Below are 19,764 nucleotides of genomic sequence, written 5' to 3'. Positions count from 1 at the left end.
TATGGGGAGACTAGATGACAATGTTGTGGAGTTCTGTCCACCATCTTCATGTGGGTCCTGAATATGAAGCTTGGGTTACCAGCCTTGCACATCACATGCAGTTTCCCCTGAGTCTTCTCACTGTTGTCTAAATATCATTTGTCGGAATATTTCACCAGTGGACATTGCATCAATTTTAAAACTGCAAACAGTATTATCATCCAAGGATACAGTTAATTGGGGAAATTTGAATAATACATACTACTTGCAAGCCAAACTGATATTCATACTGTCCTCTTTTGTGTGTGTTACTTTATTTTGAAGAGTGAACATAAACATGTGTTTATAACAGTTTTTTTAATTTTTTATTTATGTATTTATTTTATGAATGAGTGCTCTGCATATGTATCTGGAAGCTGGAAGAGGGCTTCCTATTACAGATGGCTGTGAGCCAACATGTGATTTCTGGGAATTGAACTCTGGAAGAGTAGCAAGTGCTCTTAATCCCTGAGCCATCTCTCCAGCACCCAGTGTTTATAATAGTTTTATAAATAGATTCTCAGACATTCAGTTGAGTGCCAGAGACATTGCTCAGGGGGTAAAGGTAGGTGGTGCTAAGTCTGATGACTTAAATTCAAGTACCTGCAGTTCACCTGAACTCAGCACGAAACTACGGAACAAAAATATTGTTTTGTGTCCTCAAATCTCTTATTAATTTTTAATATTTTGGTCACCCTTCTACCTGAGATACAGGACTATCACTCCACTCCACATTTTGTAATAGGCTGTGCAAACTAAACACCTTGTATCCAGGAGGAGGAGGGGATGTGTCTAAGGAGTGCTGGAAGACAGAAGAATCAACTATTGGAGGCCAGGTGTGAGAGCTATTGAAATGCAAATCTGTGCAGACCTGGGAAAGGTCTGGGCCTGGCTGGAAAGCCTGGGCCAGAACCCATTGTGTTGAGTCCTTGAACACACTCAAGCCCTAAGGGAGGTGCTCCTGTCACTCAGACCTCACTAGCCAATCAGGATCTCCAGGCAGACCACCGGTCAGAGGGGGAGGAGGGCTCTTCCAGGCTCCATGTTGCAGGCTAGGATCCACAGCTGAGCAAGCAGGAGTGGTTTGGAGTTCTGTGCTGTGACCTCTGCTGAAAGGAACTGTGTGGAGAGAGTGGAAGAGCCTGGAACAGCGACATGGTGAGTGAGGTGCTGCTCTGCTCAGATGGGGAGGAGTAGACGCCTTAGCCTTGAGAGCCACGTGGTGGATCCTCCGCAAATGGGAGGGAGCAGGCAGGCAGAAATGGCATCTTATAAAGTCCTTGTAACTCCCTGGCCAGGGCAGGAGCCTGTGCATAATGTTCCTGTGGGGGCTGCATCTGCTTACAGCACTAGGGGCAGGGGGAATGAAAATGGGGTGCAGTAAAGAAACCAAACTTGCAGCTCCGTGAGTCAAAAAGGAAAAGTTTATTACAAAAGGTCAAGGCTGTGTGCTGGGAAACTATCAAGGACAAGAAGGTAGATAGACACAGTTTAACAAAAGTTGTATTTTATTATGCGTAGGGTCCTCACAAGGTTGACCTTCCAAATTCCTAACTGCCAGACAAACCCTATCTCCCCAAGGCTGCTCACCTGTGCCATTCATTCATCTCGTGAAAGTCAGGTCCAGTCTCTAACAGAAGTCTCTGATTCCAGCATCAGTATCCTGGGGGAGACTCTCCAGCCACAGGACAGATCAAGGTGGCGTCTCACCAGATGAGCAAAGCAGAGCACTGCTCTTGACCTCTGCTAATATACTGTCCAGTGGGTATCAGCGGTTTCTAGGACTGTGTCTGGTTATCTTTAGAGAGTGATATCACTGAGTTCTGCTTATCTGGTACAACCTTGGGTGTTGGGGGCATCCTGACTAAGATGTCTTTACATGCCTAAAAAGCAGTTTTTACTTTGCTCATCGGAAAAAGCAAGGGGAAGACACAGGAGATATTTCCAGGGATAAATGAGAACAGAAGAAAGGGGTTTGTGAGCTGGGGTGTGGCTTATGAGTAGCGAGCCTAGAGGCTATCACTGACCTTGACAATTTTTTTTTGTTTTTTTTGTTTTTTGTTTTTTGTTTTTGGAGACAGGGTTTCTCTGTGTAGCTTTGCACCTTTCCTGGAACTCGCTTTGGAGACCAGGCTGGCCTCGAACTCACAGAGATCTGCCTGGCTCTGCCTCCTGAGTGCTGAGATTAAAGGCGTGCGCCACCACCTGCCCGGCTGACCTTGACAAATTGTTAGGTACACAGTCATGCCATTAGAAGAGCCACATGTACACCTTACCAGAGATAAAGAGTTTGACATTTTTTGTGTTTTTTGTTTTTGAAAGTAGGAATTTTCTTCAATCCCTTGAGGAAATGGTGGCCTTTATATAAATAACTGACCTTAGGAAAAGGAATTTCTTGGGTGACCAGAAACAGGGGACTGTGTGTAGAAACATCTTGGTTATTAATGGCACCGTGCTTTTGGTTTCTTGGAAGACAGGTGGCCGACTTGGAAAAGCCTAGTTTCTTTGTTGTCTTCTAGAAGTTCTGCACTTCACATTTAATATGGAGGTATAAAATCTACGTGGAGTTAAATCTTTGAGATATTAGACAGCATCTCATGTGTTGGATAGTACTCCACTTCTACGCTGTAATATAGAAGAGTAGACCTGATGATGTAAAGGATTTACCAAAGCTTAGGAGAAAGTAAGTAACATAAAATAAAATTGAGCTAAAGGTGGGCTGACTTTAAAATACCCTACAGATAAGTACTAGGCTAGCCAGGCCTGTTAGGGATTAGGATGCTAGGACATAACGATGTTCACCAGGACTAACCAGGCATGTGGCTGCAAACCATAACAAAAGAGAGAACCCTGATCCAAGAGCAAGCCTCTGAGAAGGTGCTCAAAGAGGATTCCAGGGTCAAAACAGATGTTAAGGGCTGATGTTCCATAAACTTCCATTCCCACAAAAAGTATAGTTCTGCGAAATGGGCAACATGACACTGGGTGACAGTTATTACAAAAGGATAAAATGGTGTGTCAAGGGCTGGCCTGTTCAAGTGAGGCTTTCCATGAGGCCCTAATGTATGCAGAGGGAACATAGCTCCTTCTCAAACCTTGGAATATGCCTGTAGAGCCAATAACGGCCTGCATCCTAGCCCTTGGCAGCTTGCCCTAAGGCCCTGAGGTATAGAGCAAAATCAGCTCCTTCTTTGAAACCAGGAATATGCTTTGGAGAGCTGGTAATGGTCTGTAGCCAGGGCCTTTGGAGAGGGGTTGCTTCAGATCCTGAGCACTCTAACTCTCCCAACCACATGGGTCGTTGATTATGAGTCCCAAGGCTACTGTGGACTTGATCAGTAATATTTTGGGGACACCCTATGTTTTCTTTATGCCACACGGTTTGCTCAACCTCCTCCTGAATCTTTCCCACTGCATGAGAGTTTCTGTTGACTTCATAGAAGCTTCCCATTTCCTTACATTTCAGCCCTAGAACTGTATACACATGCTATTCTTCTTAAGAAGCTTGCTTGGCATAAGATAGATTGTTCAAGACCTTCTTACCTCAGGTTGTATCTTTTCTTTCATCCCATCTTCCTTGGAACCTCCCTGTCGGCACCGGGTCACTGAAGGATGAGCTTCAGTTCTCGCCCACTTGTATACTTAAGAAATAATTCTGGGAATATCTTTGCTGTGTAAATCTCCCATCTGCCTAAGTGGGTGGATTGCAGTCTCCTTTCCCTGCTTAAATTGTTCAAAATATAACCTGGGGCCTGAAACAAAAAGGTTTAAGGATGACAGCATAGGTGAAATGCAAAATCTGTTCTAGCTTGGCTCCTTGTTGAGCAGTAGCCAGAAGGCTGTGCACACTCTTATTAAAGAGATTCTACTTTACTAATCTTTGAAGTGTGTGCAGTGTTCTCTCCCTGGAAGCACATATTAATTCCAGAACAGTTGCACCTCTTGCCTTTTCAAAAACTGTTTCTGTTACAAGCTCTGTTACACTGACTTGGGTGAATTTGACACCAGTCTGTAGCTCCTCAAGGAGTGACCTTGCTGATTAAACCTCCTAAATACTTAAACTGAAGGGCAGTACCACTATAGTTTTAAAACTACCTACTTGAATCATGTATTGGACTGTGCATTGCAGAAACAGAAAATGGACTTGCATGTGGAGCATGGTTTCTGCCTTCAGCACAGAACAGGAGAGTCATCTATGTTGTACACTAAAGGGGATAACAGGGTAGGCAATAGCTAGAGCAGAGACTGCTGTTTAAGGCAGTCAACAACAGAGTCTCCATTAAGAAGAAGGACAAGATTGGGGCAGACTGAATGACTTCCTATGTAATTTCCCAAGGTGTATTAATTCATGCCCTGTGAATGAAACCATCCAGATTGGGGGGTGTACAATTTGCAGAGGGTAGCTTGAGCCAATGAATATTGAATTTTTAATGAAGGAACTCTCCTATGCAGATATGAGCAATTCCTCTTGAAACAGTGATGTCAGCTAAGAGGTTTGAGACACAAGCTACTGACGGGCTGAAACTGTGTGTTAGATTACAGAATTCAGCAGCTGACATTGTGAACAGGGATGAGGTCAGTCAGTATCAAATTAATGATATTCCCTAGAGATAGAGATGGGCCAGATTGGAAAAAAGGAGGATTTGGTTTCTTTTTTTGGGGGGGAGGGGGTTGAGACAGGATTTCTCTGCGTAGCTTTGCACCTTTCCTGGAGCTCACTTGGTAGCCCAGGCTGGCCTCGAACTCACAGAGATCCGCCTGGCTCTGCCTCCCGAGTGCTGGAATTAAAGGCGTGCGCCACCACCGCCCGGAGAGGATTTGGTTTCTACGAGATTTGGACTTTGCATTCCACATTCAGGTTAGTTTGATAAATTTTACAAATAGTTTAGAAAGTGGTAGAAAGTATGTGATGGGATTCATCCTTCAATGATTGAATACTTGACTCAAGTGTCTTTCACTTCCTGCTTCCTACAGCCACAACAGTGTGATTCAGGGAAATTCAGTTCCAGGGTACAGAATGGGTTTATGAGCTGCAATGACTTCTCGGGTGTGCATGGTTTGGGGCAGGTGGTTCGGGCAATTGCTAAATCTTGTGCCATAGTCAGTGTGGTAGGAAGCAGACATTAGATTTTTCTTCAACATGGTTTTCTGTGTGAGATGCAGTTGGGATGGATTGACAGGGAACCACAAGAGGCTGTTCCTTCAGCCATCCCAAAGCGAACGGTCCCTGCCAACCCAGGCTCAGTTTTCTTCTTCTCCCCACCCCCACCAGGGTCTGGGACTGGAATGTAAAGAAGTCGAGGTGGAAGGGCAGTGGCAAATGAGTGCTCTGCTGGCACTCACCGTCAAGGCAGAAGGTCCAGAGCGAGGGCCTCAGATGAGCTTGGCCATAGAACGCAAGGTCTGTGGGCTCTTGAGAGGCCTCACCCACTGCAGCTCAGGTTCAGTTTGGGATTTGTCCAGACCGACAGAATCTGACCTACTGCACTGATTTTCAGTTAAGATCAGGCCTTGACCTACTAATCCTGGTAGCTTCATGCTGTTCAAATGTTCATATCATAGCCAACCAGTACCAAAGAAGGTCTACAGAGAGATCTGCAAGCTGTAGGTGACTCACATGGAAAAGCTGACCTCCCTCCTGGCCCGAACCTGGGCTTTTATCACTAGAATTCTCTTATTCTTCTTAATTCTTCATTTCTGTAATGGGCAGAACCTCCTACTTCCAACTCTCCAACTGTATCTCCACAAATCTTATCCTACCTCAGTTTCTTTTATCTCTGAATGAAAGTTTCTCATAAGACACTGCAGTCCTTAGCTCAATGCACCAGGCACTATTGGTCAGGGAGGTAAAAATCACTGGTTTCTGTATAAGGTGCTAGGACAACCTTTACCAGTTCTTAATGTCAATTGGTAGTTATCTCCCTTCAGTCTTCAGGCCACACTGGTGGAAATGACCTTTCTTTCAGGGTTAGTGTGAGGATCATACAGTCCAGTGATGTGGAAACATTCAAATCTGTGTTATAATTTCTGAGAAGGAGAAATAGAGTGGGTGAGTGTATTGACTTGTAGGCATGTTCCAGAACATGGGGACATTTGAAGCAAGATTAAATGCACTTTTTACCATTGGATAGTTATAAGCTTATAGTGATATTGATTAGAATATAGTCTATTGGTTGAAAATCCTCTCGGATAATACGATGTATTTGAATCCTTATCTCTCATTGGTGGGTTTCTTTAGACTGCTTATGGATATTTTAGTGTTCGGAGCCTTTCTTGGGAAGTTCCTCACTGGGGAAGGTATTTGTGTGTCTGTAGCCTCACCCCTTATCCTGTTCTTTGGGTCTACCTTCCTGTGGTTGACACTGATCATCCAACTTATTTCTTCTGCTATCATGCCTACACCACCATTGAAGATGAGACCTCTAAATTACATAAGATACAGTAGGAACAATTGCTTTTTATTGCTAAGTCATTTTGCTAGACTGATGGTTTTGTTTGTTTGTTTTTCATTTTTAAAATGCAACCTTTTTTTCAAGGACAGGGATTCTCTATGTAGTCCTGGTTTTCCTAAAAATAGCTCTGTACACCAGGCTGGCCGAGAACCCGGAGATAGGCATGCCTCTGCATTCCAAGCGCTGGCATTAAAGTATTCACTACTACACCCTGCTTATTCATTTCTGTATTATTGAATGATTGGCCTGGAATGCATGCTTTTGTGCGTGTCAAGCATATGCTGTTGTGCTGAGTTTCACCCATATTTTGACTTTTGAATGTTGTTAGAAGATATCATTCTATATCCAGATGACATAGATCCATGATCTTAAGACTGCATGAGCCTTCGGAGTCATGGGGTGACAGGTGTGTGACACTCTTGTCACCTTTTCTGTAATTTTGAATTTTTTTGAATAAATACGATTTTTTTTTGCCTGTAATCACAGATACATACTATAGGGGTGACTAGAGTTATGCATAATTGTGAGCTGCCATGAAAGTACTAGCTATTGAACCTACCTCGTTTGCAAGACCATCAAGTGGAGTGGTCTTAACTACTGAAGCTTCTCTCCTGCCCTGTGCTATTTTTTCATGTTGAATTATTATTACATTTTCATCTGTCTATCTGTCACTGTTTAAACAGGCACTCACTTTTACCAAGACCTAATTAATTTTATCGTTAACTGAGGCAATTCAGGTTTCTGTGGGATAACTATATAAGTGGAGTTTATGCATAACTATTTGCAGAAACTTCTGTGAGACCCTCTGAGTTTTGTCTACCTCATTTGTACATTCATTTAATTGGGGGCATGGCCTTACTGTGGAACTCTGGCTGTCCTGGAACTAAGTACACCAGGCAGGCCTCTATTTTAATGATTCACCTGCTTCTGCCTCTTAAGTGCTGGAATTAAAAGCCTAAGTTAAAAGAAACAGCTTATATATACTTATTTTATAGTTAGAAAATGTTTATACAATTTTTCTGATGGGTACTCAGTACTCTTGATGTCTTTTTGTCTCTCTCTCTCTCTCTCTCTCTATATATATATATATATATATATATATATATATATATATATTTTTTTTTTTTTTCTCTTAAGTTATATCCTGTTCAGTGGACTCATATATGACAGTGGTGAACCTCATTTTAAGACTTCTAAGCCTGGTGGTGGTGGCGCACACCTTTAATCCCAGCACTCGGGAGGCAGAGGCAGGCAGATCTTCGTGAGTTCCAGGCCAGCCTGGTCTACAGAGCAAGATCCAGGAAAGGCGCAAAGCTACACAGAGAAACCCTGTCTCGAAAAACCAAAAAAAAAAAAAAAAAAAAGACTTCTTCTAAATGATTAAATGATTACATTACAACTTCTGTTTCATGGAAATGTAGGAAACACACAGAATTATTTGAATATATAGTCAATGAAGAAAACATTTTCAATGCTGTCAGTATCATGATTTCTGTAATACATACTTATGGAATATTTTAGGATGCAGTGACCTATGAGGATGTGCATGTGAACTTCACTAGGGAAGAGTGGGCTTTGCTGGATCCTTCCCAGAAGAATCTCTACAAAGATGTGATGGTAGAAACCTACAGGAACCTCACTGCTATAGGTAAGACTGAGTTTTTCTTTAATTGTTATAATAAGTGGACAAGTGTTTTTTGGTTGTTGATGCTTTTTTGTGATGTTGTTTGTGAAAGAGAAAAAAATGTAAGTAAATCAGGCATGGTTCTAAGGTCCTCCAAGGATAATATATTTTGCTCATTTTCCAATAATATATCATACATTTTCTGTTGCTATATTTTAGGCTACAAATGGGAAAACCAGAGTATTGAGGAATATTGTCAACATTTTAGAAGACATACAAGGTAATATACATGTGAAAGCTGATGCAAATGTGTCGCTGAAGTAATGTTTATGTGCCCTGAAAGTTCTAATGAAAAGCAAGGGAAAAAATAAAAGTAGCTTTAAGTGTCTTGATTATTAAATTCTCACAACACTATTTGTTTCGATGTCAGATAACTGATCCATGCTTGCAAAGCATTCCTGTTAGAAACAAGAAATAGAAATAATGACTTAACAGATATCACCATTTTATTACACCATGTTAATGTCATGTTGCAGATCTGTCAATTGTTTTGGTTTCATACCACTCAGGTATTGCAAAGACCTTACATGTTGACTAGGTGATCAGTGTATGTCCAAGAAATTCCATGGAGGAAATAGTCCTAGTGTCACTCCTACTTTTGCAGTGAGTTCCAGATACAGCGAGGGGGAAGTTTACACGAGTCAGAAGGGTTGTTGTTGTGGAGAAATTTCAATCTCTATACCACTTCTATATGAGGAATGAGACTGAACATTGTAAATACAATGTGAAAACCTTCTGTTTGTTATTTTTTCATAGGTATATCATATGCCAGTATGGACATAAGCCATGTGAGCCAAAGGGTATTGATAGAAATAATGTACTTATCTCTCCCAGATCATTTAGAAGATGTGTAGTAGTCCCCATTATAGACTTGTTGACTGTGATACAACTTTACAATAATTTTGTTTCCTAACTTTATTGTAAATTAATCAACAAACTCACAGTGGAGAAAATCCATCAGAGTATAAGAATTGTGGAAACTGTTGTTTGTCCTGGTTCACATTGAATATATATTATGATTTATTTTATAGGAAAATATTATGAATGCAGTAAGTGTTATTAAACTCAGTCCTTCCATTTTCTTCAAAAATGGAAGGAAACTCATATGGGGAAAGGATCCAATAAATGAGCACCACAGGTATCTTCAAACACATAAAAGAACCCATATTGAACTTGAACACTATAATGCTAACAACTTAATAATGCCTTTAGTTCTGATTCCTCTTTACAATTACAGTAAAGAATGTATATGGAAGTTAAAAACTTATGAATATAAACTATGTGGTAAATTTTTAACATACCAAACTTCTCAATTGTATGGTAGAGTTAAAAAGACAAAAGGTGCATCAGTGTAATTAATTTAGTAAAGGTTTTACTCATGCCAAGTTTCTTCACAGGCAGAAAAGAAGTAATTCTGCACAGAAACAATATGAATGTAAGCAATGTGGGGAAGCCTTCACATGTCACAGCCTTCTGAAAATGCATGAAAAAATTCATACTGGAGAGAAACCCTATGAATGTAATCAATGTATTAAAGCCTTTGCATATCACAGCTATTTGAAAATACATGAAAGAATTCATACTGTAGAGAAGTCCTATGAATGTAAGCAATGTGGTAAAGCTTTTACACGTCTTGTTAATCTTCAGAGGCATGAGACAATTCACACTGGAGAGAAACCTTATAAATGTAATCAATGTGGTGTACTCTTTACTTTTCACCGTACTCTGAAAATACATGAAAGAATTCATACTGGACAAAAACCTTACAAATGTAATCAATGTGATAAGGTCTTTTTATGTAGCAGTCATCTTCAAAGGCATGAAAGAACTCATACTGGAGAGAAACCCTGTGAATGTAAGCAATGTGGGAAAGCCTTCACACATGACAGTAATCTGAAAATGCATGAGAAAATTCATACAGGAGAGAAACCCTATGAATGTAATCAGTGTGGTAAAGCCTTTGCATATCACAGTTATTTGAAAATACATGAAAGAATTCATACTGGAGAGAAACCCTATGAATGTAATCAATGTGATAAAGTTTTTGTACATAAAAATAATCTTCATAGACATGAAAGAACACATACTGGAGAGAAACCTTATGAATGTAAACAATGTGGTAAAGCCTTTACACGTGACAGTAATCTGAAAATGCATGAAGCAATTCATAATGGAGAGAAACCCTATGAATGTAGTCAATGTGATAAAGTTTTTGCACGTAAAAGTCATCTTCAAAGACATGAAAGAACTCATACTGGAGAGAAACCTTATGAATGTAAACAATGTGGTAAAGCCTTTACACACGACAGTAATCTGAAAATGCATGAAACAATTCATACTGGAGAGAAACCCTATGAATGTAATCACTGTGGTAAAGGCTTTGCACATCCCAGTAATCTTAAAGCACATGAAAAAATTCATAATGGAGAGAAACTCCATTGAATAATGGAGAGAAACTCCTATGAATGTAATGAATGTGGGAAAGTCTTTAAACATCACAGTAGTCTGCACATACATAAAAGAAAACATACTGGAGAGAAGCCCTTCAAATGTAATCAGTGTGATAAAGCCTTTATAAGTACCAGTCAACTTCACTATCATGAAAGAATGCACACTAGATAGAAGACCTATGAGTATAATCAAAGTGGTAAATTTCTTGCAAAATAGTCACTTTAAATCCATTGGAATACTGACACTCTTCAATATTCATATGATCAAAGTCTGATAGCTTAAAGTTTACCTAAATTTTTAAATCCATAAGGCTTTTCTCTATATGAATTTGTAGGTGTAAAGAAAGTGAAGAAGGGCATAACAATGCTTGAACATATTGTTCACATAAGAATTTTTTTTATTTCAGAATAATTTTGTGTAACTGAACAGAGCAGAGGGTTGCTGACTGAAGATCTTTCCGAATCTTTTATAGCCATAGATGCGCTTAGCATAGAGCAAAACATTATATATTTGAACAATAAGGTAAACCTTTTAGATACCAGACTTCTCTTCAATCACATGAAAATACCCAGACATACTGTGTGTATTAGGTCCTTTTCTGTTGCTGTGTGAAAACAAAATGTTTAAAGCAAATTATAGAAGAGTTTATTTTGGCTTATGGTTCCCGAGGAACAAGAGTTCATCATGACAGGGCACCTGAGAGCTCACATCATCAACCTGAAAGCATGAAGGAGAGAGTGGGAACTGCATGGGGAGTGAAGCTTTAAACCCTAGAACACAATCCCAGTGGCATGTTTCCTCCATCCACGTGGCACTTTTTAAGCCTGTCCCCACCACTGGACCCCAATGTTCAAATGCCTGAAAGCATGGAGGATATTTCTTATTATAACCACATATATTAACAGAGTAGCATTGCCCTCCTGTATCTCTGTCACCATCAAAGCCGTGAGAGAAATACTGGAAACTCAGTGAAAACAACATGTAAAAACATGTTTGCCAATGTTTCTGCATTCTGTTCCAGCTACTGATTAATGATGAAGCAAAATTCCATAGGTAAGCCTTTGGATACTGCAACATGAATGAATCATTCACCTAGAGAGAGTTATGAATAGAAATTATGTTTGCTTAAATTTTTTTTACTTTAGTTATGTTATATCATTGAGTCTACATGTGAGCATATGAATGTTTTTGTTGTGGCCCAAGGTGCATCAGATTATCTTCTACCAAGAATTAGAGGATATTGCCAACTACCTGTCCTGGATGCTGGGAAGGAACTTTTGTTATCGAAAGAGCAATCTCTCTATCTCCATAAATAGTAGGTTAATACCTTTATATATCATCTTGATATCAGGAAATAGGGAAAAATTCATGCAAGAAGTGCCCTATTCATGTAAACAACTTGTTAAAGACATAAAATACCACAATTGTCTCCAATTCCAAGAGTAATTCTTCCTTTGTTTCCTTTTCATCAGTGCTTTGAAGGAAGTAAATGTTATACCATCTTCACTCAAGTCTTATAGTAGAAATCACTGCATTATGGACTGTACTTTGAAATTTATAGATTAGCAATAGAAGTCTTCAGAATGTGTGGCAAGTGCCTTATTGAATTTTATTTGGAGGGCCTTACATTCATTCTGTGGTTTATTTTACTCTGCTATTGTGTTTATTTGGTGATAGTTACTTTTCTGCTACAATGTATAGACTTGGGTTGCCCATCAAATAGTCCACTGATTATGTATTTGAATATTAGGTAGTTAAGAATGACAACTTGTCAAGTAGTAATTTCTTGAAGAGTGGTATATTGTTATTGATTTTGTTTTTCATATTCACACAAATTTCCTTATGATGGTCTTCTTTGTAATCTAGCCTTCTTGGTTTTCAGTAATTAACAGGGCTACATTTGAACTTATGATCCCATGTATCTGCCTTCTGAGAACTTGGATAGACAATGTATGCCTTATGTTTTCTATTCAGTCCACATATTTCAATAATGTCACTTTTTAAATGATTAATAGAAGAGAATATCAGAAACATTGAATACCATGTGTGTATGTAACACAGCATTTTCATCTTTATGGTAGAAATGTAGTAAAGTAAGATAGGTAGCACTCAATTGTTTATGCATATCTCATCACATAGACTGAGGTAGACAGATATATATGTTGTTCCATCCTGTATTATGTTATGATTAGATGAAGTATTACTTCCTCAAGAAATTGACTTGAGATACCAGAAAATCTAACTGCAAAAAGATTTCTTTCTAAACAAACATGTCTGTGATGTGGTTATGGGCATGTAGGCCATGACAGATATGTGAAAACCAGACGACATATTTTTTGAGTATTTTCTCTGTCCTGGTTACATGGTTTCTGTGATAATGTTCAAGTTACTAGCCTTGCACGCCTCACACATTTTTCCCTTTGTACCATCTCACTGGTGAAGATATAAGTTTTGTAATAATATTGTATCAATAAAGGTTTAAAACGGTAAACAGTGTTTTAACCTAAACGTATGAGAACATGGGCCAATTGAAATAATATAACCATTTGCAAGTGAAATGATAGTCATCCACATTGTGTTTGCATTCATGTTAATTCTGAAGAGCAAATGTACACCCTTGTTCATAACACTCTCATAAACATTGTCTCAGAAACAAAATGATCGGCACAGAGATGACTCAATGGTAATAGTGGTTGCTACTAAGCCTGATGAATTGAGTTCAGTAAGTAAGAAGCCCTGAGGACTCCCACAAGTTTTTCTCTGACTTCTAGCTCCACTTGCACTATGGCATATGCACACCCCTACACCACCACTTAGATATTTTTTAAAACCAAAGGCCTTCCTGTGTTGTATAAGCTATCATCGAATCCCTGGACACAAGCAACCTTTCTGGAAGCAGCCTCCAGAGTAGCTGCAGCTAGTCATCTCCCCTTAAAATCCTAAAGTATTTATGGTCATGTCTACTTAGCAGTTCTGGGACAGTCAAGGCTATGTTGTATGAAACCCTGTGTCAAATTTTTTTTTTGTTTATCCACAGGTGACAATCTCTAATATGCTTTTTTTGTCACCCTGCTGCATTGTGATATGCATTATGATATATTACATGGGGATCCTGAGGGTACCCTGAGAGTGCAGCAAACCATGATGGTATGCTGGGCATTTTCAGATTACTGTCATCTGTAAAATGCCTGGTTGTCAAATGGAATCAGAGGATAAATGTCAAATGGGGATAAATCATATCTGAGTGCAGACCAAGCAGCTTTCAAATTTGTTAAAAATGACAGGGACCAGTCCAAACTCAGTTAACCATACCCAGGTCTCCATGTCGTTGGCAGAAGTATCAGAACAGCATCAATCTTCTACCCACCAGGACCATGAGGTGGAAGCTTCCCCATGGAAGAGGGACATAGGGAAGACTGACCTTATTTTGTCTAGGCAAAAGGGGGTCCTGTTTGTTCACAATCTGGGCCAGGTCCTAGCAGCAGGTACTGCATTTGAGCAACTTGCCCAAAAGTCTGTGTTGCCATTATCCAGATGGAAATATCTTTGGAGACCTTGGGTCACTGTCAGAATCTGGGAGTCTGTGTCTGATATAATAAGCTTTTTTTAAATTAGCATTTTAAATGCCATATTCTTCAGATTTCTGAGCATTTGAGGACTGCCTGTCTATTAGTTATGAATGGCTGACTGTCAGCTAGTATTCTCTAAATCCCCTATATCTTAGCAGCTTCCATAAGGCGAGGACTTACTGTCGCTTGAGAAAGCAAAGAAGAGTGACAGGAAAGATCCCAAGGCCAAACGAGAACAGGAGAAAAGGGGCTTGTGAGTGAGGATGCAGCCCAACTCTGAGAAAAGGACCCTCTTGGTGGACCAGAAACTCCTTTCTGAATGAATTATATAGAAATAATAATTTCCTAGCCAATCAGTCCTCTATGCCAGGGGTTTCCTTTTGACCCAGCATTTCAGCCTATTCTGGACAGGAAAAATGGAGTGATGAATTCTCTTCTGGAACTGCGTAGAGATGGTGTTGGGGCATTGTGTTGTCAGGGCTCCAAAAAAGGCTGAAAGGCTTAGTCCAAGGCTGGGCATTGGAGCATTTGTCAGAAGCATGTGGTTGTCTGACCTGGCTCCTGAGGCAGGTGACAATTACATTTGGCTGGGCTAGTCCAAATCACTTAGACAAGAATCTCTGCTGGTCCACAACTGCTGCTTTGATGTTTCTGCCAGCCTGCTGGAATATAGACTAGAGATGGGAGTTAAAATTTATGAATTGATTTGGAGATTTCAAGCCTGTAGTTTTGGTAAGTGGAGACTGGGAGAGAAAAATGTCATTCTCAGCAATAGACATATGAGAAAGACTCCTGAATTGGAGCAGGGATGGGTCCTCTAAAAAGTAGCTGTAGACCCAAATAGTATCAGAATTGTATTAATGTTAAAATCTGAAATTTAAAATCTTAAGTATTAGTACTGCTACTCTATCCTGGCATAGGGGTATGCTGTCCTCACCCACATGAGCAGCTGTGGAAAACTAACATCAGGCTTCCACTGAACCTCTCCCTCACCCATGCTGCCCCTAGTAAAGGTGGTGGTGAGGTCATATGACCTGTCTGTTTTGACCTTAGCTAAGATGACATCTTGACCATGTGGTTGCCCTCATTAAAGATGGTGCCTGACCACATGGCTGCCCTTATCACACATGGCAGCTTACCATGTGGTTGCCCTTATTTAAGATGGCACTGCCTAATCATATGGTTGTCCTTATTTAACATGGCAGAAGATAAGGAATGGATAAACTGAGGCATTTGAACAGTGTGAGCAGCAATGGTAGTGGCAGTGGCAGAAATGTATTTCTGCAGCAAGTCCACCACCCTTTTCTCATGGCAGACTGTGGGGTGGGGCTCAGAACTGTGTGCCAAATTCCCACGGGTGGAACAGAAGGTCCTGGCAGCAGAGTTAAGTGACACAGAGAAAAGATTTAAGAGATAGAGTTACAGATAAGGATAGGACTTAGGAGCAAGGGACAGGCAAGGAGAGTGAGCTTTTCCTGGTGGGCAATTTTGCACGTCACAGAAAGGAACCTGGCAACAGTTGATGATGTAATTGCTTAGTGGAGGCTGGATATGCACGGGGAGTTGTAGATGAGGAAGGGACTGGGATATGGTAGGCATATTTTTCCATAATGAGGTATAATAAGATAGTCAATGGACCATCGTCACAGAGACTATGGGCTATGAAATTCAGAGGGCACAATGTGCCTCCATATGCCTTCATATGGGGTGGTGGACAAGAGCCCAAAAGACACAAGGTGCCAGTGAATGAAACAAGACTGGCCTCCAGCATCCCAGAGTGTCAGTGAAAACAAACAGTGTAAGATAGCGAATGGACCATAGTCACAATAGCTATGGGCCAGGGAAGGCATAGACCTGAGGGGTTTAGTGCTGTGGGATGGTCTGTATGTCAAATTGCTCTGATTGGTCAATAAATAAAACACTGATTGGCCAGTGGCCAGCCAGGAAGTAGGTGGGACAGGGAGAGAGAAGAATTCTGGGAAGCAGAAAGCTGAGGAGAGAAACACTGCCAGCCGCTGCCATGACAAGCTGCATGTGAAGACACTGGTAAGCCACAAGCCACATGGCAAGGTATAGATTTATGGAAATGGATTAATTTAAGCTATAAGAACAGTTAGCAAGAAGCTTGCCATGGCCATACAGTTTGTAAGCAATATAACTCTCTGTGTTTACTTGGTTGGGTCTGAGCGGCTGTGGGACTGGCGGGTGACAAAGATTTATCCTGACTGTGGGCATGGCAGGAAAACTCTAGCTACAGTTTAGAGCCCAAAAGACAAGTGATACCAGCACCACAATCATGAGAGATGAGCAAATCCTCAGTTGTAGGAAAATGGCCAAAAGAGAGGCTTATCAAAGGGGTAGTGGGCTTGCCAATTATGCCAGTGTTGGATGAAGTGAGTGTTGAAGGTTCCAGGGCTAGGAGTTTGTCTCAGAGTATCCCAGAAGGTTGGTAGGCTGGAGAAATGTGTCAGGAGGACCTCTGCCAAGTCCATAGCACCAATGTAATGAATTATTACTCAGGGAGGCAGGGGGTATCCCACACATTCAGGGAAACATGTTGACATGCTGCACAGATACAGCAGTGAGCTGGCAGGCAAGCTACTCCATGTGAGCATGGCGGCTGGGGCGGTGGCTAGGCATTCACAACCCAGATGCTACATCCATGCAGAAGTGGTTTATTATAATAATGAGCCAAGGAGAAGATAGGAAAGAGGAGAGAGAGAGAGGAAAAGAGAGAGAATGGTTGAGGGGTATACATCTATCCTATATTTGTGAGTCTAAGGTTTCATATCTAATTTATCTTTTATCATAACCAAAAAGAATTATAACTATCTAGTCTTCAACTCCCTCAGAGACTCGAAAAGGAAATAATGTTACCTACTAAAACAGGAAGTGCAAACAAATGACTAAAAAAAATTTAAGTTATGACAGAAGCAGTCACCTGATGTTTCTCTGCAATGTTGGGGCACCCACCTTTGGCCTACAGGCCTAGAATATCTGACAGACTCATCTGTGAAGCAGGATTTTCAACAGAGCCTTCCTACTTTCTGTTGGCCAGGATTGGCAGTCTTTTGTTTTGTGTCTTGCTTGTCCATTTTGGAGAGCATAATGTCAGCAATGAATGCTAGGGCACTTTCTTGCCCAGTGGCTAAATTTTGCTGCAATGAAAGTAAACTCCATATGGAGTTTCTTCAATTTCCATCATCTTCTATGAAGTAGATTGGTGCTGCCACAAGCAGACATGTTTCTTAGGCACTAAAAAAAAAGAAAACATCTGTTATTAAAATGCCTTAAATGACATATTCAGTAGATTTCTTAAGTGTTTGAAGATGACCTGTATATCTAAAATATATTTCTGCTTGACCTTGAGTACATACTTAATATGACTACAAGTTTGATTGTAATGACTAACTACTAACTTTCATTTCTTTATATCCTAATTGGTTGGTAATAATAGCTTTCAAGGATTAGCAAGTTATATTACATTGTTAAATGAATTGCATAGGTACAATACCTTGAAAAAGATTAGAAATATATGTACAGAATTTTCTAACAAAATCAGTCTCACATTTGTATCATTATACATAATTTGTATACAATATGCAAAAATCCAATCCAATGTAAAATATTTTAAAACTAGTAGTTGTCTTCTAAAAGTAGATTCAATAATCTATCTTTTTATGTTATCATATCTATATTCTCCCTTTTTCTTTTCAGAATACATTAAATATTCTACCATTTCTATATCTTTTTTTCCAGAGTAGATTCAATAATCTACCTTTTATCCATATCCTCTTTTTTCTACTTCTTTTTCATTTTTTCCCAAATAATAACCTTAAATATAATCTTCTTTGTTGAGCCTTTTTCCTGATTATTAACAATAACAACCTGTAACCACCCATCCTAAACAATGACAATTATCCAAAACCCATTGAAAGACCAAAAACCTTCCTACCTTTTGGGAATATGGGTGTCATGTTCTTAAAATTACTTCCTGCTGTCTGGGGGCAAAGGCATCTTTAGAGGATCCTGAAAGGAAAAAAAATTGAGTTAATTGTCAAGTCCTGGGAGAGGTAGCTGTATCATTTGTTGTCCAGTCTCTGCATAATGAGAAAGTACAGGGCTTGTCTCAAATCCTTGCTCAAGTAGTCTGTGAGGCTGGATCATCTCAGCTAGCCATCTCAAAATTGTCCTGAGCAGTTTGTAGTGCAAAGCTGATCTTTGGGTGGTGTTTGTCAGTTTAGTGGTATTATCATCATCCTGATGGAATCATCATTGTGGAGCCCCATCATCTTTTTGGAAAATTCAAATTTGCTGTTAATCATAGTCATGATTCCCTGCAGAAAAATGATAGAGACTCAAACACAAAAATGTGTACAGGCAGCTAGATGAAGACTTTTTTCCTAGAATTACTTAGTACACTATATGACCATTAATATCATGACAAAAGTTTAAAATATATACATATAAATCTTATAAATTCATACCTTAAGAAAAGTTTTAAAGAGTCAAAATAAAACCAAAGAATTATTAGATGAGTGACAATGGAATAGTCCCTTAGTTTGGGTTTTTCTTCTGTCTCATATCAGGTTTCTCTTCTGACATTTGTAGTAATATTCCATCAGTAAACATTGTATCTCCTTTGTAAACTGCAAACAGTATTGTCATCCAAGGACACAGTGAAATAGGGATATTTGAATAATACATCCTATTTGCCAGCCAAAATGATAGTTGTACTCTTACTTCGTGTGTATGTCACTTTATTTTGAAGAATAACATGCTTATAACAGCTTTTTTAAAAAAAATATTTATTCACATTTTATGTATGAGTGCTCTGCATATATACATGCATGTCAGAAGAGGGCTTCAGTTTCTATTATAGATGGTTGTGAGCCAACATGTGGTTGATGGAAATTAAACTCAGGACCTCTGGAAGAGTAGCCAGTGATCTTAATCCCTGAGCCATCTCTCCAGCCCCCAGTGTTTATAACAGTTTTATAAATAGATTCTCAGAAATTCAATTGAGTGCCAGAGACATTGCTCAGTGGGAAAGGTAGGCAGTGCTAAGTCTGATGACTTGAATCCAATCCCTGAGAAACTGACCTGACTCCTGTAGCAGGAATCTTAGATGGTCTTATTAATAAAATCAAACCTGAGCCAGGTATTGGGCTGGACACCAGAAGATCAGAGAGACAGAACAAACCACAGCTAACTTCTCCTGGCCAACTTCTCAGCTGATCTTGTTTCCTCAACTGGATGCCTCTGTGTCCTCATATCCAAATGGCTCTCAGCTGAACTGTGCTGCTCAAAACCTAAAAGCTTAACCAGCCAAATGCTTAACCAGCCAAATGCTTCTAGTTTCTGGTCCTCACACCTTATATACCTTTCTGCTTTCTACCCTCACTCCCTGGGATTAAAGGCTCACTTTCTGGGATTAAAGGTGTGAGTCATCATGCCTGGCTGTATCCTTGAACACATGGATTTCTGTCTCTGGGATGCTAGGATTAAAGGTGTGTGCTACCACTGCCTATCTTAAGCATCTAGTGGCTTTTCTGTTCTCTGGCCCCAAATAAGTTTATTAGGGTACACA

The 19,764-nt window shown here is 39.9% G+C and overlaps 1 protein-coding gene and 1 long non-coding RNA gene across 2 annotated transcripts; both read left to right on the top strand.

Moving 5' to 3' along the window:
• Positions 1–2,351: 2,351 nt before the first annotated feature.
• On the top strand, positions 2,352–8,449 carry LOC102908948 (uncharacterized). The gene is made up of 3 exons (XR_013050328.1): positions 2,352–2,701; positions 7,992–8,118; positions 8,314–8,449. It is a non-coding gene; the product is annotated as an uncharacterized LOC102908948 (long non-coding RNA).
• A 1,112-nt stretch (positions 8,450–9,561) lies between these two features.
• Positions 9,562–12,098, top strand: LOC143266808 (uncharacterized). Its single transcript, XM_076568642.1, has one exon. It carries the CDS (start codon positions 9,634–9,636, stop codon positions 10,594–10,596), a length of 963 nt encoding a protein of 320 aa, XP_076424757.1. The 5' UTR covers positions 9,562–9,633; the 3' UTR covers positions 10,597–12,098.
• Positions 12,099–19,764: the final 7,666 nt, after the last annotated feature.

The sequence above is a fragment of the Peromyscus maniculatus genome, chromosome 1, assembly GCF_049852395.1.
Source record: "Peromyscus maniculatus bairdii isolate BWxNUB_F1_BW_parent chromosome 1, HU_Pman_BW_mat_3.1, whole genome shotgun sequence".
Classification (NCBI taxonomy): Eukaryota; Metazoa; Chordata; class Mammalia; order Rodentia; family Cricetidae; genus Peromyscus; species Peromyscus maniculatus.
This window is presented reverse-complemented; position numbering and strand designations above follow the sequence as displayed.